Below are 26497 nucleotides of genomic sequence, written 5' to 3'. Positions count from 1 at the left end.
GCTCACCACTGCATTATGGGTAAGGTAGTTTTAAACTCTAAAAGCAGGTATTGGTTAAAGAGAGTAATTATAAACTAAATTAAAATGAAAATTTGCATTGTTCTGCCGATTAGATTATATTAAATCCTGCCCTCCATGATTGTAAATGCTACCAACATATACTGTGAATAACTTCCAAATGTATTTTATTGTGACATCTTAAATAACTGCTATCATTTGTGCCACGAAATAACTTTTTACGCAACCAAGCTCGTCATCATCACCGTCATCCCCAAGAGATTCTGCATAGACCATGTGGTGACAATATTTTTAAATGCCAACAATTTATTCCACTAACTGCCAAACCATTTACTGTGACTATATGCTTAAATACAATTATTATTAATGTAATGGTTACATACAGTATATATAATGTTCTATAGTAAATTGATCTCGTTTTGCATGTGTTTCTCTGTACGCGAACATATTTGCCATGCAAACAGGGGTTTGCACAAAATATAATAGACAATTCTTGCAGGGTTTAAGTGGAAAAAAGCATAATAAACATAGGCCAGGTGTAAGGATATTAGTCCGTATTTTTATTACTTTAATGTTTACTTATTTTTGTATTATTTAATAGGCTACAATTGATCAGGTAAATGTAATTCATACTGTTTCGTTTTAGTATTAACACTATAATAAGCCTGTTGCTTTATTGCGGGTACATTGCAGTGGGACGTGAAGCTGTCAGCTACAATTTTGAAATCGATGTGTCTGTTTCGGATTTCGCGCGTTATCGTAAATACTACGTCAGACTGGGATTAAGGGGTGGGGGCTGGCCCTGTGATAACCAAGGCTATCCTCCCAACTCTTATTCACTAGGTGCTCGGCTGCGATTGCCGCCGCTCTGTCGCCGTCGAGCACAGACGGACGTTTTCAGCGAGATCTCACACAGCGATTCACTGAGCTGAACCGATTTGCCAGAGTAACAGTCTCTGGCTTTGGACACGACTCAGACAGGGACGATTTTAAATCAATAGGAGGACAAATGTATGATGGGTCTACAGGCTTTAGAATGGATGATGGATTTCTGAAGCTTGCTTCTCCGGAGCGCACGATTCGTTCACGTAGAGTGATGAATGAAAATCAGATGAAAACACAGGAAGGAAACAAAACCCGACCTTGTCATGGATGCGAGAGCGCAGTGATGCTGTGACAACAACTGTGACTGAACAAAGGCAGAAAATAACATCAGTACAACAGCCACAAGAAGAAGTTCTGCGGTGTCAGTTTTGTGACTATGCCTTTTATGGATCAGATGCGGCAGATGTTACTTGATTGATGAGAGGTTAGTTGATCCTGCGAGCGGAGACCCCTGTCACACAGACCAGAGGATGGTCCCTGGGGCCCCCAGCACGACCACCACCATGCTCCCCGCCTCCGAGGCTGCCAAAATCTACCAAACTAACTACGTGCGCAACTCCCGCGCCATCGGCGTCTTGTGGGCCATCTTCACCATCCTCTTTGCCATCGTCAACGTGGTGTGCTTTATCCAGCCGTACTGGATCGGAGACGGCGTGGACACCCCGCAGGCGGGCTACTTCGGTCTGTTCCACTACTGCATCGGGAACGGGCTCTCCCGGGACTTGACCTGTCGGGGCAGCTTCACCGAGTTCAGCAGCATTCCCTCCAGCGCGTTCAAGGCCGCCTCCTTCTTCATCGGCATGTCCATGGTGCTGGTCCTCACCTGCATCGGCTGCTTCGCGCTCTTCTTCTTCTGCAGCACCGGCACCGTTTACAAGATCTGCGGCTGGATGCAGCTGGCTGCAGGTAGGACGTTTACAACTGTGTTGGCTGCCAAAGTAGTGACATTTCAATATTAGTAAGAATCACACCATTAATTACATTTCTTAAAAGATCACACTTTAATATTATTATATCATTAATATATTCATAAAACATTGATTGGAAACTTTGGTAGAGTGTGAAACAGCTGAGCACGTCTCCACATAAACGTTCACATCTTCCCAGCTCATCCCTCCATCTGGGTGTTGACAGTGATTTACTTCTAGTTAAAAACAGCTGATCAGAATTCCAATGCTCACATCACTATTCTAGTAGATTTTCATTATTTGAACCCCAATTTCAAAGGCTTTCCCTGGCTACTACAGCCCTTATAAAACATTATGTAACTGTGCTAAGTGTAGGTGGACTTGCAAAAGCCTCAGGGAAAGTGAGATCTTACATCAAACCAGTAAAAAATACTCAGTAAGCAGATGTCTGAAGAGTTAAAAAATGAAAATGAATTTTTACTTGTGCATCTGTTGTTGCAGATGCTTTTTGACAGCTGCATGTCATGGGATGATGGAAATATGTAAACTTTCTCCATGTGTGGATCATCGTCAGCATTCATCAGAATGAACAAACATACAAGCAGTTTAATATTTTCAGAAGTGCACAGTTTTGTAGGTCAACAAAAGCTTGTAGCTTCCATCACTTTTACTGCATCCTAATCCAAAGTACATCATGAATTCCCCATCTTTAGTCCTACTATTAAACAAAAAGTAAAATACAAATGATAAATCATAATCAAAGAGAGATATGGTGATGACTGACCTGCTTCTTTTTGTTATTAATTGTTTTTAGTCACATTTTCTAAGATGAGTTCTGAAGCAGACAGAGAACCTTCCTGCGTGTGCACTGATTTTGATCCCTTTCCAAAATTATATTTTCACATAGCTGGTGCAGCTTGCCTTTGTATAGCTGCCAAGCATTTCAGAACACGAGGGAATATAACTTCCTTAGCTAATTTTTTAATTTTTGTTTAATTTGAACTTGCAGAAAATCAGAAACAGTGTGGCATCCACAGTTTTACTGATCCACGCCTCGTCACACTCATTATAAACCCGATGAGGTAAAAAAAATATGGTAAAATACACCAGCAGCCACAAGAAGATAGCACAGTTTGCAATCCACCAAGTTGAATTTTGATGCTCTTTAACTTCATTATACTTGTGATTTTTGCCTCTGTGCCCTACATTGACTTTATGTTATGACTTTATGTTGATTGTAATTGAGACAATGAGATTTATATGGTACATTTTGTAATATCATCAGACAGGAAGCTTGCACCCTTTCCACTTCCATCCCCGTCTCAGAAAGATTAGTATGTGTGGGTATAATTTCCATGTCAGATGAAATTTGTGCTTAGATTTGCTGTGGTTTGGTGCTTTGTGACCTCTTCAATTTTATGTCTACATGGTAATGTTGTGTATATTGTCATGTTTAAAGTATTTGCTCTTTTTCACTTGATTAAGGTATTTTGTTTACAGCAATATGTGTGTGTATGTATTTTAAAGGCATTTCTGAGTTTTCACATCACTGTTGCCGAAAGTTGCAATGTCAAATATAGTTTTGACTGCACCATTTCCTTACCATGTCCCCATTTGAAAACGTAATATTATTTGCATAAATTTTCAAGCAGGTTTTTCGAGGAATTTTGTTTAAAATGCCAAAGTGTCCTTTGCCTAAACCAAGATGACATATAGCCAAGACAAACATATAACACTAAAAGCAAAAACGAACAATTGCAAAACCCACAATGAACATACACAGCACAAAATAGTCCATTCTGTTGTACAAACAGGTTCTTCGGCCCTTTCAGTTTAAACTGAGAGGCTTTAAAACTCTCCATTTATGACAAATGAAGAGCCAGGAGTGATTCTGTTTGCAGGGTTATGCATGCTGTTGTAATGAGCTGCTTGCATATTCTCTGTCAATGATCTTTGAGTAAATGTGGATCTGATAATAGACTGTAGTTTAAAAGACGCCTTCACTGATTTTGAACTTGCTTTTTTTGGTTCTAGTTTGGTTAGTACATGTACATAAATGTTATTAAACTTCCCTCTGACTTTCCTATATCAAAAGACCTCTCTACTTCTAGCTGGGGAAAAAAAGCCTCCAGATGACATCACTTGGAGGAGCCCTCAGTTCGGATTATGTCATCTTGTTGCTCACACTATGGCGTTTGCAATCCTGTCATCCTGCTTTTCCAGAGCTCCTCCAGATGACATCATTTGAACTCCTAAGCTCCTCAGCTTTTTCAGCTAGAAGCAGAGAAATATTTTAATATAGGGAAGTCAGAGGGATGTTTAAAAGCATTAATGTTTATTTACACCTAAACTAAATGCAGAGAAGTTGAAAATAGCTAAAGTCTCATTTAAATTTTTTCTCAAGATGAGCAGACCATCAAATGCAACAGAATCTCAGATATTGTCTTCTTCCTTGTCAGACCTAGTGCAGCACAGCCTCCAACAGTTTGGTCAGAGACTGGGGTGAATGTTTCAGCCTTTCATGTATCAGACTTTGCACAGATCTCACTGGAGCCATAAAAGCCTTAACACGACTTTTATTTTTTCTACATATGCAGTAGTACTCACCGACATCTGTAAACAGACTTTGATGTGTAAAATTGTTTGAGCTTCCCTTCTAGAAGTCTTCTGATTTTTGTGTGTTTGGATTTGTGAATCTGCCATCGCTGTGGCTGTTTTGTCATCCAGTATCTTAAGTGCATTTTAATCAGCTACAGCTTGGGGAAAGATTCATTGGAAGATGTTGAGAATAGATGCTATCAATCTCTGTGTCATTCAAATGACCTTGACTCTGCATTGACTGGTTGGAGTGACAGGCTTTTTGATATGCCGTGGAAAAGAAGCGTTGCTGATCGAACCAATAGAACAAGTGAATAAATGAAGGAGCTGTAATTTAACCCAAAGCAAGAGATTTCATTTCTATTCTGTGAGAAAATGAGTGACATGCGACCAATTAACACCTCAACTGAGAAACATACTTTGATTTGATTTTGAGCAGAATATCTGGTCCAGATTCCTCAGAATAATTTAATTTGAGAGTAGAAATAAACTTTCCGCATCACAGTGTGCATCTCCATGCTGCTCGCTGGAGTGCAAGTTCTCAAACGGGAATTAAACGTCATAACCAATAACAGTCACATTCACGGTGAGTGCACTTGAATACAGAAATACATAGTGGCTAAATATGCAGCCTGTCCCAAAAGTCCACTCACCACCAGTTTAGAACAACAAATAGCAACTGTCTAACTCTGTTCTGCACTAACTATGATTATATAGAGAGGTTAGCAATGCAATAGGCCAGCTGTTGGGCCTAATCTGTACATAGGGTTCACATTTCATTGCTAACAACAAACGCTCCCAAGTGTCTGGACTTATGCAGCTATGAGGTGGTTGATCCTGGAGAACAAGCCCAGTCACGGTCACAGCTAATAAGAGGCCAAGTCCAGCGGTTTGTGTCTTTGTCACCGAACACAGCTGCTGCTTATTCACACGTTGGCTTTCCTCAGTTTTCCCACCACGTCAAGAAGAGCAGATGTGAGAGTTTAAAACACAGTCGGGTGAAAAAAAATAAAATACAGCAGATTTTCGGAAAAACATCACAGCTGATATGTCACCTCATGTGTGTGGTTAGCAGTAGTGGAAGGTGCATTTACTCAAGAATTCAACAAAAATGGTACAATTTATGCTACGTTATTAATGTGCCTGACTGTATTTCGGAGGGAACTGTGATGGTTAGACGAGTGGGTCCAAACAGGAGGTCCTGTGGCGTGTTCCAGGTTCGCGGGGGTCAGCACTTACCAAATGTGTACCAAAAGCCTAAAATCCCTGTGTGGCTGTAAAAAAGGAAAATCCGGTTAGATGTCACTTTAGGTGGCATGGAGCTGTTGCAATGTGATATGAAAGACAGCATCCAACTGCTCTGACCATAGGATGATCGTAATGATCAAGCTGTGTCTTCGAAGCAGTTGGGTTCGATGGTCTCTTTTACAGTTTTGTGTAATTGTTGGCATGTTGTGCCACGTCACGAAGAGCTGGCATCCTGCCCAGAGACACAACTTTGATGTCTTTCTTTTCCCTTTTTCTCACTATTGGTCACTTTAACATTTCTGCCTGAGTAGCTCTCAACAGCACAGTGATCCTCAAACTGGTGATCCATTAAAACAAAGCAACATCCCACATGCAGTATTTGTTGTATAGTAAAAAAAAAAAAACACCATATTTCCATGAACTGTAGATTATTAGAATTATTATATAAGTTTAATTAGCTCAGAGCCTGCCAACACTATGGGCCAACCTGACACAACACACGTGTTTATAGAGGTAGGGGAAACCAGATCAAACCTACACAAACACAGGGAGAACATGCCAACTCCACACAGAAAGGCTCTGTCCTGTCCGGGAATCAAACCAAGGACCGTCTCGCCTGCTTCCACAATGCTGCCTTAATGGCCTGAAGAGATCAGATATCTTACAAAAGAAAAAAATGTTTTACGTATCTGCTGATTTCTGATGTGTTAATGAGTTCTGACTCACCCAGGTTGGAACCTGGACCATAGTAGACGAACCGTTACAGTGTCTTATCCACTGGTGTAACGAGAGCCTGTGTGTCATATTTTTGGAACGACTGCGAGTTCTAAGGAGGGTGGTAGGCATGTGGATCCGACTTTAACCCCAGAGTCTTGTGTGTTTAGCTTTAGGCAACAAAGCGTTTTAATTAGAGTGTGTGAGGTGACTGTTGAATTAGTTGTTAAGACTGAAAATTTGATACACAAAACTATTTTGGCTGGGAACTTTTTATATGTATTTATGATAAATGTCGACATATCCTCATTATTTTAATAGTTGCAATTATTTGTTATTTATTTATCAAGTTGCAATTATGTTCCCCAAAACACACATTTAGAGTTTAGATTGATTTTTAAGCCAAATTTTGAGGGTGGAAAACGTTGTGAATCACTTGTTTCGGCCTTCACAGCCTCCAGATCTGCACCCAGCTGTTAGCGCATTATGATAGATTTTGCACCGCCATCATCAAACATGAGGACATTTTTGGGAGTATTATTGTAACAATTTTACAGCTGTAAACTATTTGCCGCACTTACTTACTGATTCCGACAGAGCAGCAAAATTACATATAAAAACACTACGGTAGTTTATTTTCCACCTCTTGAAGCAAAGCAAATCTGTTGAGCAAAATTTCATTTGCATTCTCAGATTTATGTACATATTGTCATTGTATTTTACATTTAATATTTAAAAATCATACACACGAGTAGCCAAACATATTTTACAGGTAAAATTTATTAGTTGTGCATGTATTTTCCAAATACACTTTATTTTACATATTTTATTTTATTTCACACTTATTTTACAAATACATGCACAACTAATATTGCTTCAGTAAAAGCCCTATGGATAAAACTTTTTTGCAGAGGCTTAGTGCCAAGCCACGTTGAAAGTGCTCTGGATGAGTGTGCTGGCCCAAAACACCATATGGACTATGCTCTATATATGTTCTGTTGAATTGAGCTTCTCTCAATGAGGATAAACACCATCCAGATTTCACATCTCAATGACCTTTAAGGTTATTATGGTTTATTATTTTGTATAAAGTCACAATTTATAAACTCACGCTTGATGCCTGGTTGGAAAGTGGCAGTGATAATTAAAAAGGGATGAGATGAGCATACTCAGCAGGCAGGAGGCTCTGATGTGTGGCTCTGTGTGCTCATGCTTAATAACCTGAATGGCCTCTGGAGCTCTGATGACCATCTGGTTTCCTCTCATGAAGACTGGGCATGGTATGAACAGCTGCCCCATTTTCTGTGGCTGAAAATCTACAGAATCAGAGGTGGGTTACCCAGTGTGTGCAGCTGAAGTGTTTCCAGCACACAGTCCATTTCCTGGTTGTCTGACCAGCGGATCCCTGTGCAGTAAGTGGCTTTCCTGACGGCACTCTGTGCTTACTAAGTGGTTCTCTGGAGAGGGGAGCTGGCATTTGGGGCCAACAATAATAGGTCCATTTAGTTGCTGGAGATTTATTGATCCAAATGTTGTGAACAACGGGAAGCTCCACCAGGGGACATCCACCATTGTGTGTCCGTTTTCACTGCATGTACAGTAGTTCAGCTGTGTAATTGTTCAGCTGTGAGAGTGAAAGAGAAAGACGCAGTGTGTGGCAGGAAAGCTGGTTGATGCACAACAACACAGTTTGATAAAGTGTCTGGCAACTGATATTATTATACGATGCTCGTGCATCCTGCAGTATTCAGTTTTACACTTCTTCAGAAAGATGTCAAGTGGAACCTCGATGTGCAGCTTATCACCATTACATTGACAACAGCTGCCGTAAAAAGCCACATGAGCTTCTAAGTGAATATAACCAATGGAAGGATGGATTTGTTTTTTGGTTTGGTTGTTTGTTTTATTCAGTCTTTATTTAAACGTGTTGAGGAACAAGTTAACACCATGAAATATTAGCTACTAGCTACAAAATTAAATAAAGGCAAATGATAGATCATAATATAATGTTACAAATAATAAATTAGAAGTGTTCATATCACAATTTTAAAAATAATAAAGTAGACCATAATTATACTTTAAATCTACTTATGGTCATACTTTTTATTCTTTTTTAATCAATATAAATATAACAAAGACTCTAATATGATATTTATTGCAAATTTTTGAAATTCTACTCATGCACAAAGGTGGATGTGAAATGGTCACACTCGGGCCTTTATTCCTTACAATTAACAATGTTTCAGTTGAGGTATTGTTTGCGATGTAATTTATGAGTTGATCTGTTCTTTTAATTCTTTGTTAGGTATTTGTATTGTTTTGGGGACTGGGGTCAGTTAGGAGGAATTTTCCCTGCGCTTCATTATGGTGTGGATCAGCAAGGTAATCAAGAAAAGTGCAAGCAGGTTTGTGTCGTTAGACCCTCTCAGCAGTGGTGGGCTGGGCGCTACCAGGTGGAGGGAGGATAGGTAGTATGATGTTTAGGGAGAGTAAATCCACTGTAATGGATAATATTATATAGAGATTTGGGTACAGCCATTGTTATTTGTTAGGGGTTGCACTAAATGAGATATATAATCTTTCTATTGTCCATTATTTGAAGTAATATGTGTATTTTCATGTGATTGAGCTCACCCCATGCTGACCTGTGCAGGTGGTAGGTTCTACTTTGGTGAGAGCATAAAATGCACAGCAGTTATGTGGAGAGGGTTTTTTTGTTTTCTTTTTCTCTACCCTCCTCCTCCTCCCTCAGCTTGCTGTGAGGCTGTGGTCTTTAAACAATGTCTTGTTTGCTTTGCTGTATTTAATTTAAGTTTGGTTGATTTCCTGGGATTTTGGTTAATAAATACCACTGTGGGGGTTTTTTGCACACACTCCAACCTGTTCATCTGCTTCTTCTTCAGTTTTCCATTTCCAAATTTACATCACCTCCCATATGTATACGGGAGGGACGGCCTGACAGTGGAAAAGTAGAAAACTGCAGGCTTGAGTATTTTTATTTTTATTTTTTGAAAAATAAGCAAGAGAGAACAAGACTCGATTGTAATGTCAAGACTCATGAGGAGTATAGACATCTCCCTGGAGTCTAGAAATTGATGGTGGTGAGAAGGAGATGAAAGAGATGTAGACGGGGGAGCAAAAGTAGAATGAATGAAGGCCCAAGAGGTGAAGGTGGGGTAGACATAGAACAGGATGGAAATATCTGTCCATGTGAATTATGAGATTCATTCAAATGGGTTTCATGTATGTACATTTGAGTATCAGGCCAAAAAATGAGTTGAAAACACTCCTGAATATGAAAGCTATAAATACAGTAATGCAGCATTATTCCAGGCTAATAAAATAAATACTATATAAACATTTGATCAAAATATTTCAATTTGTTTAAGTGAAATAACTGTGAGCTTTGTGCACATTTGCAGAGCATTTGAGAGGGTCTGAATTTAAAGCCAAGAGCTAATGACATCGGCCCGGCCTTTATCCTCTGACACATAACGATGCATCGGAAGAGACTGAGAGGCTTTACGGTGATGTAACATGATCACATGAGACTAAGGCATGAAAACACACGCATGCAGTGAAGACGACATTAGGAGGCGGGAAAAAACAAACAAGTGATGTGTTCACCTGAAGGTCTTTAACTGAAACCTTGTGCTCTGCCCTTGTTTCCTGGGATCTGTTGAGTAAAAGGCTCAGCCTGTCTCCTCTGGCTCCCTGACCTACAGGTGCTGCCTGGAAAGGAAATTCCTTTTTTAAGCTCAGTGAGGTCACAGCAGTTGGACTGGAAAAAAAAAAACATGCTGCAGCAGCATAAACCTAAAGAGAGATGGTGGACAGAGTGTAAATCAGCCAAATTAGAAACTGGCTAAGTCAGCTGCAAATCACAGAGAAGGATTTCATCTGAAGCTGAGTAGTCTGATTAAGAAAGTGGATCACCTCTTGTTGCTGATGAGGATTTTAAAGGGACAGTAAACTATCTGAGCTCTGTCAATCTCTGTTTTCAAAGTAAAAACTGCCTAATAGCTCACTATTTACATAACCAACAGAAACACACCGCTCATTAATGATGTAACATGAAATTAATTCAAATTGCTATAAAATTCAGTCATCCTCTCAGTTTATATGTAAATGATCTGACTGATTTTATATGAAAATACATTAATGCAAAACAATCTGTCAAAATACATATGGCAAAAAAAAATCTATGCAATATTTAAAGCGTGGGGGCTTCACATCTGTGCAGATATTATTAAGAATGTTTGCATCTCACTTAACTAAACATTATTTGGTATTAAATACTTAAAGGCTTAAATAGTTTATTACATATGCTATAGGACTAGACTGTCAGCAGTACTACACAACTTGTACTTTCTTTCACCTGGCTCCTAAACTGCAGCGGCCTTGATTTCTCAAGGTTGCTGCTACCTACGTATGTGTGACATCACAAGAAGTCAGGATCAAGATGGACAGAAAACTAACCACCATGCGCTGGTCACCGCTGATCGAATCCGTGCAGGACTTGTCATTTTAAACAAGCCCAATCAGAAGGTGGAAGGTACCAGTTCACTTTGTCTCACTTCACCCTTACGGTATCTTCCAGCTCCTGATTGACTGAACACACCAGACCAGGTAGGCAGCAGTGGGTAGGTGGGGAAACGAGCAGGGCAGGGGTACTTGAGAACCACTGCCATACAGAGACTAAACTCCAACAAGGAACTGCATCTGCTCACCATCATCTGAATCTAGAGCCTGCTTTAGTTAATTAACTTATAACATGGAGAACTAGGAGAAAGCTATTATGGGTCTAAAATTGAATTATAGAGAGGAGGAGACATAAAAACATAAAACCAAACCAAAGCTTTAAATGTTCAGGGATCAGCTTCATGGAGCTGTCAGCTGGTGATTGAGCACAGAGGGGATGAGGTGATGTGAAGGTGTCACAGAGGGCGAGGTGTTTTATGGGCCCCTGTCAAAGACACTGCACTCAGAGACGGTCTGGAGGTCGCCGAATGTGCCTGTCTTCTGCCTACAAATTGGCTGTGGCCACGAGGAATTTGATATTTATGTGCACCAATAATTTCATAGGTCAGAAGAGCTGCAGCATTGTGTATTACTGCATTAGTAGTAATAGTTGCTACTGTGGTTCTCTTTTGGGTTAATTTAATAGTGTGTGTGTGTGTGTGTGTGTGTGTGTGTGTGTGTATGAGAAAAGCAATAATCACATTTATGTCTTTGGCCATAAATAAAAATAAATAAAAAACATTTAAAATAAGTTTAACAGTACATACAACCTTTGGCCTTCTCAAAACAGAAAGTTAATGATAAAAAAACATGAAAAAAAGATAAATGTATAGTTAATAAATGTGATTGTCTTCATTTACACAGAGTTTGTTTCCAAATTCTGCAAAGTACAGATTTTTGAAGTGAAAAGGACCAACATTTAAACCTTCTTGTACACTGGTTTTGTCACTTTTTGTACCATAAATTTAAAATATAAAAAGTAGATCATCAGCAATGATTTTGACCGGTCAAAATTCAGTGTTAGATGTCGATGTAATTTTGGAAATTGAAATGAAACCTATTAAATATTAAACAGCTTGCCATAGCCTGAAGGATCTCTGACCTCCCACATCATGAAAGACTGGTCCTGGACTTCCTAGACCCCCTGGGGAAACCATCTCTGGACCCCCTCCAGTTTGCTTATCAGCCTCAGCTGGGGATGCAAGAGGATCCCATCCACCTGCTACAGCACATCCAATTTAGCCTTTCCTGCAGGTGGAGAAATTAGGTAGCATACTCTTGAAATAATAATAATAATAATAATAATAATAATAATAATAATAATAATAATAATAATAATAATAATAATAATAATAATAATAATAATAATAATAATAATAATAATAATAACAATAATAATAACAATAATCTTAAATCATATTGGTTGAGAGAGTTCAGCCTGGACCAAAAGGGTTTTAAAAACAGATATGGACACAAAGACACACAAAGAATATAAATGACAAAATAGGAACAACATTGCTCCGACATTGCCATGGTCACGTTATAATGAACCATTTATAAGGTTGTTCATGAATAACCTCCTGGGATAATATGTTTGTCTTTAAAAATCAGCCAAGACATGATGGACAGATGGGGCAGCAGCACGACTGTAGCCTGTTCGAGGTAAAGTGTGTCTGATTGGGGAATTTAGAGTCTTAAGTGTGACTGACACTTTTGATTGCAGAGTAGTTAGGACGTGGAATGAGCAGAGAGATGGATATTATGCAGCCTGGGAGATGTTGAGGAGACTGTCAGGGCTGCCAAGCAGATGAAAATGACATCCAGACTCTCCATTCCTCCAAACAATCTGGAACTGTAATTATGCTTGACAAAATGGATGCTCTGTTCAGGTTAACTCACAAATAAATGAACTCTAGCCCCAGGGGTATTTTTATTGACATGGGAATATATACATGCACAAACAAAACGTGATATAAAACCTGGAGTGAAAACACCGGCTGATGTTGACTGAGATGACAGCTTCACTAAGGAGGCTCAAATTTTGCTTTGTTTATTACTTTGACAGGATCTGAGGATCAATAGACTATAAATATACCCACTTTCAAAAAACGTTTTTTGCTTAAATTTACATCTAGCAATCTTTAATTTTTGTTTTTAGTAATATTAAATCATTTTCTAAATGTAATTTCAAGCCAATTCTATTGTTCAGTCTTTTAATTGGTTCAAGTGTATTTTATCCTATAGATTTCCTATTTGTCATTTCCTCTATAAATTTTATCCAAGCCTAAATTAGATTTGAATATTTAAAAAAAAAAAAGTATATTAAATTATTTAGCATGGCATATAATTATTCTTCCCAAATTCTATGCTATATTTGATCTAAACTTCCAAAGTTGAGCAACATGTGCACACATGTGCCTTTCAGCAAAATTGGAAGTCATTACACCAAATATTAGTATTAGCAAACCAGTACATGTAAGTGATCAGTCGTCGTGAGTCAGATTTTCTTGACATTTGGCAAATGTCACCCTTGTACAGAAATCCAACATTATTCCCATGAAGGTTTTTGTGTACATGTTGATTCAGATAGTGCCTTTGTAGCATATACAGGTGCATGTGCTTTAGTTGATTTAAAGTTACCACAGTACTGGACAGTTGGGTCCCGAGTCATCACAGGCTTCACAAGCTCGTCTTTATACTGTTAATAAGCAATCAGAATTTCATTTATGTTAAGAGGTTGCTAAGGGAAACCTTTAGCACTGCTATTCTTAAAAACTTTCAGACCTCTAATTATATCTGCAATGTGCTCGTTCAAAGCAACACAGCTCCTAAAGAACAACGTGTCTCTCCAGGGCAGTCTATAGCTTACATTTCTTTCCCATATATAGGTTTCACAAAATCTGCCAGGTTCTCTTTAGTTTTGCTGAGGCCCAGAGAAAGGATTTGTGCAACCTTGGAAGCCTGCTGGCATTCTCCAGAGCTGCATTGGCTTTTAAATTGGTAGAATGATGATGGGATAGTGTCCAGTTGCCAGACAAAGAGAGCTGACAGGGAGATAACGAGGTCCTTCCAGGAGTGTCTGCAGGATGTGAATGTGCTGAAGTTATAGGGCTTAATAACACTCCTAATCAGGTGCTAGTTATGGAGCAGCGGGAGGGCTAACAGCAGGGGAATTGGACGGAAATGAGAGTGCTGAATAGCAGGAGGAGAGGAAAAGGAGTGATTGGCAGCTCGGAGATTGACATCTTCAGTTATGTTGCTGAACAGTGTGGACCGACAGTGTCTGCGAGTGTAAAAGACAAGCGAGTGCATGTTCGGACCAGCTGAGTATGAGTGATGCGAGCAGCAGCTAGCGATGTGTTACTTTCCTCTCTGCAAAAAAAAAATCCTATTGTATTATATATTCCTAAGGGAGCGTCACTAGGTAGATTTCCTTCTCCCCACAGCACAAGGGATCAGTGACAAATCCCCCAGCAGGAGAAAGTTCTAATCTCAAGGAGCATGAGCATGTCCCAGAGGAGAACAAAACACTCTGTCTGTGTTTTTCCTGCTGCCTTTCAGTCTCGTAGGAAGCTCAAGAACAGGAAACATATTCTTCAGAGTTGTGGATATCACTCTCAAAGACTTTTATGATGGTATTGTCAGTTGATACAGAATAGTTAATATTTATGCACAAAAATGTCCTTTTGATTAAGTGGCTGAATTCAGATCAATCAGCAAATTCATGTGTATTTTAAAAGTCCATCCAGACGGTTTTGGATCAGCTCCACTCACAATCACAACTGGCCTTGTTTGCGGATGGATTCCTCTTAAGTAATTGCTGAAATCCTTCCAGTCAGACCAGTTTGCAGGATTTGAACAGCAACACATCCATTCTTGTGGGTACTACCACGGCTGCCAAAATACCATATTGAAATGGAAACTGTGGTGCACAGAGTAGTTGGCCATTTTGGCTGCTTCATGCTTCCTCAGGTAAACCTCAGAAAGCATGAAAAGTTTTAGACAATAAATGCTCGAAGGAGTTTGCCAGTATGCGTAAATTTTTGAGCTGTATAATTGTAATTTTTAAAACAGGAACTTCTTTTTTTTTGTTGTTTTATATGCTACAATTAGGGGTTTTATACTTTTAACCCTAAGTTGTCTACAAGGTGTAAATCTCAGTGTTTTTGTGGTGCCGCATCGTGTCCAAATCCTTCAGAGTCATCTGGAAACTGACAAAGGTTCAGCTCCTCTGTTAGTAGAGACTGTCATGTCGAGCATAACACTGAAGTCTTTTACGCCTCATTAAGACTTGATTATCCCATCTCCCCAAGAGTAATGTAATTAGTGTAACCAGGAAGGTGGAGCAGGGGCGGACTAAAAAGGCTGATTGCAGCCCTGCCCTGCTGCCCTGGCCTTTATCTCTCATCCCTGTGAGCTTACAGACCTACATACTGTCTTACCAGTTTATTTCTCCGCTGGTAACTACTGCTCATAACCTTAGCCGACCAGAAAAGTCGTGCAAAAGTTTCCCATCAGAGCTAAAAACAAGCCTGAGCTTTGAGGCTCGCCTTGCTGCGATGGGATGTGACAGGTGGAATCTGAAAAACAAGACTCCGAACCAACAGTGTGCCAAATCAGTTGCTGAATGATTGTTGCTTCTTGATCCCTCGGGCCTTTTAATCTGAGCCCACAGTTCATAGTTGAGATATTTTGGACAATGCATCCAACTTGGATGGCTTTGCTGACCTTGACCTAAATTCTCTCTGTCATTGTCTCTCTGCAGTCACCACTTTTGACAACATAAGCACTTGTTTGTAATGAATCTAGAGCCAATGAAGTCCTCTGAGCTTTCAGTATGTGACTGATTTGGAATCACATGCCACAGAAATACGATCACAAAGCTGTAGAACTGCACAAAATTACCCAACGACAACAACTCTAGATCCTGCCCAGCCTTCCCTGCTCTCCCTCCCCCTCAATCTGTTTGGATCTATTCTATCCATGGTGAGCTCCCCTCTCCCAGGTTCGTAATTACAAGAGGAAGTGAGTTGAATTCTACTTAATTAGGACCTGAGGGCAAAAAACGAGTGAGAGTTTCTTTATACAATTAATCTCAGGCCTGAAGGTGACAGGAATGAACCATGTTTTACCAAAAAATTAAGGGATGAGCAGTATTAGCACCACACCATGAAGTTTATATGAACACGTGTGTGTGTGTGTGTGTGTGTGTGTTTGTGTGTGTGTGTGTGTGTGTGTGTGTGAAAAGACAGTTGCACCATAATTACACTACAACAACCTGATAAACGGTGTACACAGTGTTTATATGTGGAGTTTTTACTAGCAGACTGATGTTTAGAAGGATGATTATGGCTCTATGATGCTGGTTTAAAAAAACCCATTAAACTGCAGTATGTGCTGAAGATTAAACAACATTTTTCTGTAACCCAAGCAATAAATGACACTTGGATGTTCTTAAACAATTTTTCTGTCAAACAACTTTAAGGCTGGTAACTAAGGCTGCACCACAAAGGTGCCGTTGACGGTCCAGTTTTACAATTTTGATCGGGCATTGCGATCTCACCAATATCCCCTAAAATCTTTCAGGTCTAAAACAGGATTTGGTCCATCCCGAATGTGTTTCCACACGGCCAGCCATCAACAAACATAACTGGGTGGGTCTTCTTTTGGAACTAATGAGCTAAAAAGAGAAAGACGAGGGTCATGCTGGAGAAGGATTTTAGACCACATGCCAAAAAAACTTTAATTACCTTTTTAAAAAAGCTATAAACCTTTGGTTTACGCCCTCTTATATCCTTCAAACATTTCTAATCCATGGCTTAAAATTGCAGATTGTTTTTTCACAGTTTTGTGAAGCTTGTCTCCCTCATCATTCCACTGAAATCTGTGCATCCTGGAATGTGTATCTGAAATTAGATTTGTTCAACCGTACGTATTCACAAAAGAAACAGTCAGTCAGTCACTTTATCATTTAATCACAAGATCCTCAACTTTTAATTAAAGCTACAATATGTAACTTAGCAGCAGCATGAAACTCGTAATCAGTCCATCCTGCTCGGCCCAGCCCTCACTCTCCCTGCGTCACTGTGCTCTTCTACTATAAAGTTAATTTGACTGTGTACATTTCACTTGATGTCTCACTGGGTTCTCCTGTTTTTGCATGAAACAAGACATGATTATGCACAATCACACTCCCTAAGAGAAGAAAATTTCTTTTTTTGACTGCGGTTTAATTCACCATCGTGTCTGTGGGCAGTTCTCGGGGGTTTTTTTTCATGTTGGCAGGAAAAATACTTTGCAAAAACTCCATCTGAAAGCTGACATGGTTGGAATTTAAGGTGGATGCTTTTACTTTGTCACCATAACACACACACACAAAAAAAACACACACACACACACAAAAGCTTGATGGTAAGAACAGCCTGGTATAATAGCATTTAGTGTTTTCTCTGTTTTGTTTTCCTTTGTGTGTTGTAAAATGAGCAAGAGACGCCATTAAGCTACCAAAGATAAATAAAAAACTAATGGATCTTCTCCACACCGGATCCTTCTTGTTTGTCTTTGGAAACAAATGAAGGACCAGCAGACAGCAGCTATGTCAAATGTCTAGTCACACTCAGGTAAGTAGACCTGCAAGGCATGAGACAAAAGTTCAACAGGTCAGATTTCTGTGAAGTAGCAACAATAACTGAGACATACCAACAAAATAAAGGTTAAAGAAAAACAGGAACTCATTTTTAAACCCACCTACTTCAGATAAACACGAGTCATAGCAAAATAATAGGGAGATTCAGAAAAGCACAATAATAATAATCTCCAGGTGTATATTAATAAAGCACATAAGAGCAGACTATAATCAGGCAACTGACCAGAAATTCTACAGAAAAAACAGACATGTCCATAGACATGGAAGCAAACAGTTCCTGACTGGCAGGCTGACAATAAAGACATTGCTTGAACATCAGGTTGGGTAGTGAGGTTCTCCTCAGACAAGTACAACTTTGTTTATGCTGACATACTAGTGTGGTATGAGGGGGAGCAGGAGGCTAGTTTACAGTGTCAGAATGTAATTCAGAACAGGTGAGTACAGGGGGGTAGAACAAAGAACTGCAGAGGAAAGGCATTAGTGTAGAACTGAGGGCAGATAGATGGAGAAATTAGCTGTGACAGGACAAACGTGATCAACTGTGGGGAGAAAAAAATAGTTCCAACCAAAACAACAGGATCAAAGACCCGTATCTTGATGCTCCTGTTTGATCCATTAGAGACTGTGGATGTCATTGTTGTCCTCTATGGCACTTTAACTGTTGTCAACACGTCTCTTCTTCTGCTGCTGGCTCTCACATGTCTGAGTCCAAAGGAGGGGCAGCCTTTATAGATTTCCCATCGTGGGTTTATCTTCTTGATCACTAGGCTGGGAAGGGAGAGGACAGCCAGTTGATTTATTCCTCTCCTCCTGAGTGAGGCAGCAGGACAAGGACACAATGAACCGTTTGAAAGCATCTGACTGTGTGTGTCTCAGTGTTTGAATGATGTTTATTTCAGTGTGTGTGCGTGTGTGTTTTGAGTTAATGAGTGATGCTGGTGTCGAGGAGCCTGACACTCACAGGCCCAGGTCTTCCTTGACTCCAGGCTCCCTGAGAGGTGTGTTATGACACCTGGCTGTCATTGTTTGAGTGTGAACGATGCTCCAATGCTCCTTGATTAATAGTAAAGTCATTGTCAGTGAAGGTTACGCCACACAATCCATTTTCTACCCCAAAAAAACAAAACAGTTTTGAACTGCTTTTGATTTTCTTGATCAAGTCATTCATTGTTGTTTTTATAAAAAGTCAGGAAGTGTGATCACCACAGAGGCCAAGATGATGTCATCAGACGTGAAACAGCCCAAAACGGCAAAAATATTCCATTTACAATTGTAGAATACTGAAAGCTAGAAAACATTCACACTTAATAAGCTGGAGCCATATAATTTGGCCATATCTTTTCTAAAAATTGATAAACTGATTAAAATTGTTTATTTATTTGAAGGATTATTTCATAAACCGCAGCTTTATTGCTTATAAATGATAAATGCTATATATAGTTTAAAGGCTGTGGCAATAGGCTGGATTAAAGTGTTAGACGTCTCTGTGACAGGCAGCAGATATGTGTCTCGTGATTAAAGGTGACTGACACGTTACGAAATCAAATTCATTATGGAGGTTTATCTAAAATGGCTTCATAATTTAAAAAAAGTTTCTCAATTGCGCTGTGTAGTCCAATGAGTGCAGACTGTGTTCTATAGAGATGAATTCAAACAGGGACTTCCAGTAATGCTCAGTGTCATGCTACTAGTATGACAGTGAAATGCCATCAGTTAGTCTTCTGTGTCATTGCTGCACCACAGCCCTTTGTCACACTCAGACAGATTTCCTCTGGATGAAACTTTGCACTTTACATGGATTTAGTCTCCTTCCTCAGCTTTTTACTCAACCCAGCACTCAATGACTGTACTTCCTCTCCTCGCTGCCTCCGTTTCTCCAATATCCAATTCATGGCCTACAAATAAGTTTTTCTCGTCGTCTCTGCAGCGCTAAAGTGCAACAATATTTCCTCCCCAAAGAGCCGAAACAAAACTTAGACCCATTAGATCTGCTTCTCCACAAATGGCTTCATCAGCAGGGCATTTCATTTCCACAGTCCCATCCTCTCTTCAATCAATAACCTCATATCGGATGAGGAAGATGTTTGATGGCTGCAGCCTTTTAGCAATCATACAGATATGACATTTGGAATATATTACTCTCCTGCACTGTCTGAGGCCTCTGTGGAAGATTTAAGTGCTGCCCGGGTCGAGTGAAGGGAAACATCACGGCTGTTACTGAGTCAGAAATGTCTACCTGATGTTTTCCTGCTGCTATTACCTCATACCCACAAAGGCTGATTGGAACAAACTAAGCCAAAGTCCATTCAAGAATCAGCCTAAAGGTGTGTACGCCCGCTGGCTCCCCTCTGAGTTAGACGCCTAATTACACTGATCATCCATCGACAATTATAACAGCAGTATTGAGCTGCAAATTAGGAGGTGCACCACGCTGAGTGGAAAACATGACTAACAATGTTAAGATTGGAAAACCTGTTGGTTGGGGGATTGAATCAAAGAAAGCTTAGTGAAAACTGAGGGAGCAAGTAGAATACAAATGAGGTTTGAGCTTGAGAGGACATCAAAAGGCTCCAGTGCCTGTGTGGCACCACAATGAGGGTTGTTATTTGATAAACTTAGCAGGGGGAGTGAAGAAGTGTGAGCTGCGGGATTGTTTGCGTCCCGGTGGACCCACTTACCATTGCACCGGGGAAACGGCAGAGCAACAACACTCCTCTCTGCACCGAGAGGAGGCTGTTTAAGGTGCGAGTGAAGTGTTTTCTCAGGTGTGTGTTTGTGGGTTAACAGTTGCATCTGCTCTTCAATCTGCGGCGTGTTTGTGTGCAATCGCCACTTTTCAAAGGTCACGGATCAGAGAACACAGGCTGAGCATGAGGAGGGAGCGAGGAGACGTGTGTTGTTTCAGTGATGTTCGCAGCCACCTCAGTCACCCATTAATGCTCCTACTCCCTCCGAGCTTGTCGGTTGCCATGGAAACGGCTTTGCGCCGCTCCTGCTGCTGGCAGCATCCTATCACTCTCTCAGGGAATTGATGTACCTCAGTCATCTCCATGGCGATGTGTTTGGATTCAACGACCCCCGCTTTGGTTGATCTGTCCGCTCCGGGTCACAGCTGCAGGTCGGGGGAGCATCGCTGAAGTGGTGAAGCATCACAGCTGCATAATGGGTGATTAGATGCAAGAGTGACAATATTTCAAGCAGCTTTAAATGAATCATGTCATGTTTTTAAATGTGACACAACCACTAAAAATAGAGTCCCAGTATGTGAACTGAACACTCTGTCTGACTGTCCCAAGTCTGTCTAGAGACATAAGAAAAACTCCCCAGTCTCTTGGGTCCACATACCGGCAATGTACACTGTCACCCGCTCTCATATTACATTCATGCCTAAGACTAGCTGGGACCAAAGTGACTCTGAGTGACGGGGAACAGGAGCTAAACTTTTTTTAAAGAATCTTGGTTTTTGGAATTGTAAATTGTCCCAAATGATTTCAGAAGAACCCACAAATATTTGTAAAATGGCCTCTAGAAAATTAGACTTTTGCAAATTCTCTCCGAATTCCAGCTTTCTCTAAAGAAGATTGAGTAATAAGGTCAAACGGTTTAGAACAGCAACCATGAATAATATGGGAAGAGGTCAATCAGACGATTATCACTCAATATTAGAGTAGCGGGTATTAAATCTACAGTAGCTAATGTTAAACCGTCAGGCATTAAAACAGAGTTCAATACTGGAAAGAGGCCTAAAGAGTGAGAATGTTCCTACTCATTTACTTAAATGTAGAAGATGTAGAAATGTCAATATGATGAAGAGAATATTAATTTATTAAAAAAACACACTAAAAGTTTAGCAAGTTCATCACACATCCTATACATTGTATATTTTAATCAAATCTGATGAAGCTACAATAATTCTTGAGTCACATGTGTGTGTTTCCTTGTGAGGAAAGGCAAAGGTGCAAAGGTCTGTTTGTGTTCTCGATGTCTCATGAATTTTATTTGTCTGCTCGACACAGGTCAGGGGGCTGAGAGGTCGGGGGGGGGGGCCCTAGGCCCTAGGCCCTAGGCCAGATAGTCTGAAGTTAAAGTTCATATTTCTTGTTTAAAAAAAAGACACAAAACGACCAAAGGAACCGCAAAAAAAGATGCAAAAACAAAATGACAAAAAAAGCCATAAATTGACTAAATTAAGCCATCAAAGGACCACAGACACAAATTGATTAAAAACAGATACAAAGTATTTAAAAACTGATAACACGGCCAAACTAAAAACTAAAAAAATGACAAAAGCATCCAAAAATAGACAGCAAAACCAAACGTAAAAGGAACACAGAGAGACTCAAAATGTCTGTGCCCGGGGGTCCTTTTTGTCCAGAGAAAAATCTCATCAACTGCTTGTTAGTGCCCCTTAAAAATGAGCGGGAGGTTCTTGTGTGAGACCCAATGTGTGGTTAAGGAGCTCAACATGCCTCCGTTGTTTAATTTTATCACCAACTTGCATTTCTCTTTTCATGCCAGGTGGATTTTCCTCAGTGAGGCGGTGGTCTGATGTATTTTTTCTTCCCCTCACATCATCAGCTATTAGTGCTCAGTGAAAGAAAGACATAGAGGAGGAGGGGAAGGCTTGAAAGAAGGGGGAAGAAAAAAGAGGAGAACATGTACTCTCTGCCATCACCACAGATCAGAGACACATTAGAAGTTACAGAAATGGAGCGGAGCAATCCCCCCGGCCCAACTTCAAAGCCAGGCAGTTTTGGAGAGAAAATAAGGACAACCGTTAAAGATTCAGAAGAACTGCCAAAGTTGTCCTGCACTTCAAGAATGCTGCCGCCACATCTGAGAAAAGAGAGGAGAGAAGCAGCGACTGATCCAACATGCATCATACCTGGGATCATTGGAATGAGCGGCGTAGAGAAAATGTGGCCATCTGGGCTTTTCCTCAGCCTCCGAGTGACAAAATAAAATGTATCCCTGTTGCTTTATTCCTCACCTCTCCCCTCACATTCCAGCCTCTGAGCAATGCTGAATCTCTGTAGGAGGATTTTCAGCTTTGCCGACAGCAAGAATACAAGGCTTTATACATCCAGGTTCACCATGGGATCTGTTCATTAATTAACACTTGTTCGAGGTCTCCCTCTACCTTCTTCCTCAGAGAGCTGCCTCCTGTACATACAGAGTTGGAAATCTGCTTCAGATTACAGTCATGAGTGAGGGAGTGTTGTCCATATGCTTCACTCATCAGAGGAGATTAAAGAGGTAGATGTGCTGGCGCAGTCCTGACGCTCGTACTCCTCCGTAATAAACCCCAAATGAGATGGAGTGGCGACAGCAGGAAGTCTGTCTGCGTGGCCGTGCAGCGGCTCCCCCATCCATGGAGCGGCCTCTCGCCCCGGAACGTGTTTTGGGCTCCGAAGAAATCAGAGAAAGCTTTAACTAAAGCTCGCTTGAAAACTGGATTCCAACTAGGACTGACTTCAAACAAGATGAGCAACGAAACCTCAATCCGTTTTTGGATGCAGCTTGGGAGTAGGCTGGGGGGGTTCTCATGCATTAAAGAAGTGATCTGCACAGGAAAACAATACCTCCACCCAAGAGCATTATTATAATAACCTTTATGCAGATTATCCATAAAAGAGGAAAAGCTTTCTTTCTGCTACTTTGCCGAAGGGTTTTTGACACAGGCGGCGTCTTAAAATAATCCTAATTTGTTTACACACTTGTGAGCATCACATCTGTGCAAACTTTGTTCCCATTTGCTCACCTGAAGAGGCTGGGAGCCACTGTCAATTCTTTACCTTCCGTGATTTTCTTGGAAAGGAAAAGCACAGTTTTACCTCCCCTTAAGGCAAATGCCCAGGACCAGTTTAGTGCTTTTAACTATGCATGGCGGGTACTGTATCATGGTATTATGATGTGAAGTTACAGGTAAGAAGTGAAAGCTTGTGTGCACCACCCAGCTGGCATTGTCGTTTGCACTGTTAGACCTAAACAGCTATTAGTGCCGCTGTTGTAATGTGGCGGGTTTGTGAGGCCGTGGATTTTTCCACATGAGGCTGTAGTGAGAGACATACTCAGGATTCAAAGATTTTGGAAAGGTGGCATTTCCAAAACCCAAAACACAGGAGCAAAAGTAAAACAGAATCTGGAGATTTTAACATATCTACGGGGTCAGAGACCATGGGGGCAACAGGCTGTTTTGAAAATAAGCTGTCCATCATAGGATATTTTCTCTCTGGGATGAAGCCAGTCCTGGATGCTACTACATCCCTTTCATTGTTGACAGTAGCAGCTTTGATTGTTCTTTAGTGGATCCTTAGGATGTTTACAACATCAGCTGGTGAGGACACTGACCTCACTGTGCAGTTGTAGCCTCGGCCTTTATATTCTGATATTGAGATGTAAGCCAGCTTCGAAAAGCGAAACGGAACAGCAGGGGACATCACGATTTTCCAAGTCCGTCCTAAAACAACAGTCAGGTTCCCCTATGGACACTGAAACAGGGTTTGAATTCTCTAATCACTCTTCTTCTTCATACTGGTTATGAATAAACCATTTTGAATAAACCAGCCCTGTCCATGGAAGCAATGGGGGACACAATCCACGATCCTGGTCCTGTGCAAAAATGTAATAAATAATGAAGTATTGGCCATGGACACGCCAAACGAGGCCTACACTCTGAGCCAGCCCATCACCTTCATCCTATGGGTCCATCGTGGTTCAGTGTGTGTGTGTGTGTGTGTGTGTGTGTGTGTGTGTGTGTGTGTGTGTGTGAGGAATTTTCAGTGTTTATACAGATACAGTTTTTCAGGTGAGTCCATCCTTTAAGCAGCTCCAGGTATTAGCAAAGAAACAGCTGTTTAACACCAAGAAATTCAAAGTGGTCCTTAATTTTTAAATGATCACCGTAACTGTTTTGCATTGTGCTAAAACTGAAAATCATAAAGTCACCAAGGGGAACAAATGATCAGTTGTCCTCTGCTGAGTTTCTGTTTATTACATTAGGTTTGAATAACGATGTGCACAACTCTGGATCAATGCGAGCTGTTTTTCTTAAAAACATAAAATCTCTTGTGCTGTAATAAAGACTCCAGCTTGTTCCACCTCCTTCTGCTCAGAGATGAGTAGATTGTCAGTTTTATAGCACTCGCTTCTCCAGAGGATCGTTCACAAACTACCTCCACTTTGACACGGAGTGAAATATTATTCAGCTTTCCAATAACCCGAATGACTGGATTAGCCAGTTTAATTTTTCTTCCCTGACTTGATTGACGCCTGTCTGCTCGGTCTTTGAAGTGTGCTTTTTCTGTCTGTGTGTCGCTCTCTGATGGAGGAGCGCTGTCCGTCTCGCGCTGCATTTTTAAACCGCCGCTTTCATTCCCTTCATGTCTCAAATGAGGCGCATTGGGATTCCAAGCTTGTAACCCTTGTTCCTACCTCATTCCTCCAGTCTTTGCTCCCTCTGCCCTGTCTGGTTGTTTTCAATCACACCTGAAAATGACACGTGAAACACACACTCAAACACACACACACACACACAGTCGTCGTCTCCTGTTACTATCCCACTCTCAAATTCTGTCTGGATACTTAATGATTTGAATAATCTCATTCTCATTCCTCATTGTTTTCCTGTCATGTCACACATCCTGACTGTCTGTCTCTCCTCCCATCCTGACAAGCAAACAACATGCAGCCGCTAATTTTATTTTAAGCCTGAGCTCCACACATCAACCACTTCTCTCCTTCTCGTTTCCCGTCTCACAGTTTAATCTCTCTTTTTCGCTCCTTCTTCTTCTCCTCACTCCCATCTCATCTCTTCCTCTGCAGCTTTGTCTTCCTCACCTCTCAGTCGTCTTCTCCCCTCCTTTTCACCCGCAGCGACAAGAACAACAACATGGTTGTTGGCTGTTGTCCTTTTGTTGTTGTTGTAGGAGGCGTAGAGGGAACGAAAAGAGGGCACGGTCTTCAGCCTGTGTGCTGGCTTGCATACAGAAGAGCCCAGAGTGACCCCAGTCAAATGTTGGTGCAGTGTGTAGTGCAGAGCAGCTACCGCCGTGATGCATGGCCACCATGTTGTGAGATACCAGCCGTGTTTAGCTTCAGCTGTAATTTATTATTTGTAATTTCACATTGTTTGCAATAGCAGATCATTTTCTGTGTCACGACGTTTTATGGTGTTTCCATAAAAAGCCGGTGTTGTTGATGTTTGGTGTGTTCAGTGTATGGAGAATCCTTAGTTATGTGTTAATGCAACATTGTAGGAAATTAACCCAGTTCCAATGGAAACAAACAGTGGATGTTTTCCTGCCAGTATGTTTGTGCTTATATTTTTTTGTATAGACAAGCATATAAATATAAAGAGCATATACAGAACTTCATTCATCATCATGTGTATCAGATTTTGAAGCAGCAAGTGGATGGTGATGTTGGAAATAAAAATTATTTGCAATATTATTTAACCATTATCAGTTCATCCATGTTTTGATCAAGTGAAAACACTATATTTGGTTTCAGGATAAAATTGTCATTGGAGTGGGAACTTGGATAATTGCTATAATTACTACTATTATTCCTTATTACTATAATTATTATTTTCACATTTTTGAGCTTTAACTTTAAAATTATATACACTTTCTGTTAACACACGCTCACTGTTTCCATTTAAACTGTAACGTATATCAGGGTGGGTGATGTAGACTTAAAATCTGTGGTATAAAGTACATTTACTCAACATTTACTTAAGTATTTTCTGCGACTGCTACTGCTCAAACGTGACTACATTTCAGAGGCACATATTATGCTTTTAATACACTTGTTTGAAGACCACGGAGTTACTACTTACTGATCCAGATGGAGAAAAAGAACTCGCTATTACCACCATAAAGTCTTAAAATAAGCCCCATCATAACCTTCTGCAACATTAAAGTGACACTGATGTTCCACTTCTATATGTTTTTATATT

General features: G+C 40.5%; 1 protein-coding gene across 2 annotated transcripts in view; it reads left to right on the top strand.

Moving 5' to 3' along the window:
• Window positions 1-110: 110 nt before the first annotated feature.
• The window catches only part of lhfpl3 (LHFPL tetraspan subfamily member 3), a 38868-nt gene continuing 12481 nt past the window's right edge, over window positions 111-26497 (top strand). The window contains exon 1 of one of the 2 annotated variants that reach the window (XM_067491219.1): window positions 111-1809. In XM_067491219.1, the coding sequence (XP_067347320.1) occupies window positions 1374-1809 (436 nt within the window). In that variant the 5' untranslated portion in view covers window positions 111-1373. The remainder of the gene's footprint in view (window positions 1810-26497) is intronic. The other variant, XM_067491218.1, reaches the window with a different exon arrangement.

Source organism: Channa argus, chromosome 21 (genome assembly GCF_033026475.1).
Source record: "Channa argus isolate prfri chromosome 21, Channa argus male v1.0, whole genome shotgun sequence".
NCBI classification, from domain to species: Eukaryota; Metazoa; Chordata; class Actinopteri; order Anabantiformes; family Channidae; genus Channa; species Channa argus.
The sequence above is the reverse complement of the archived record's forward strand: the minus strand, read 5'-3'. Positions and strand labels throughout refer to the sequence as shown.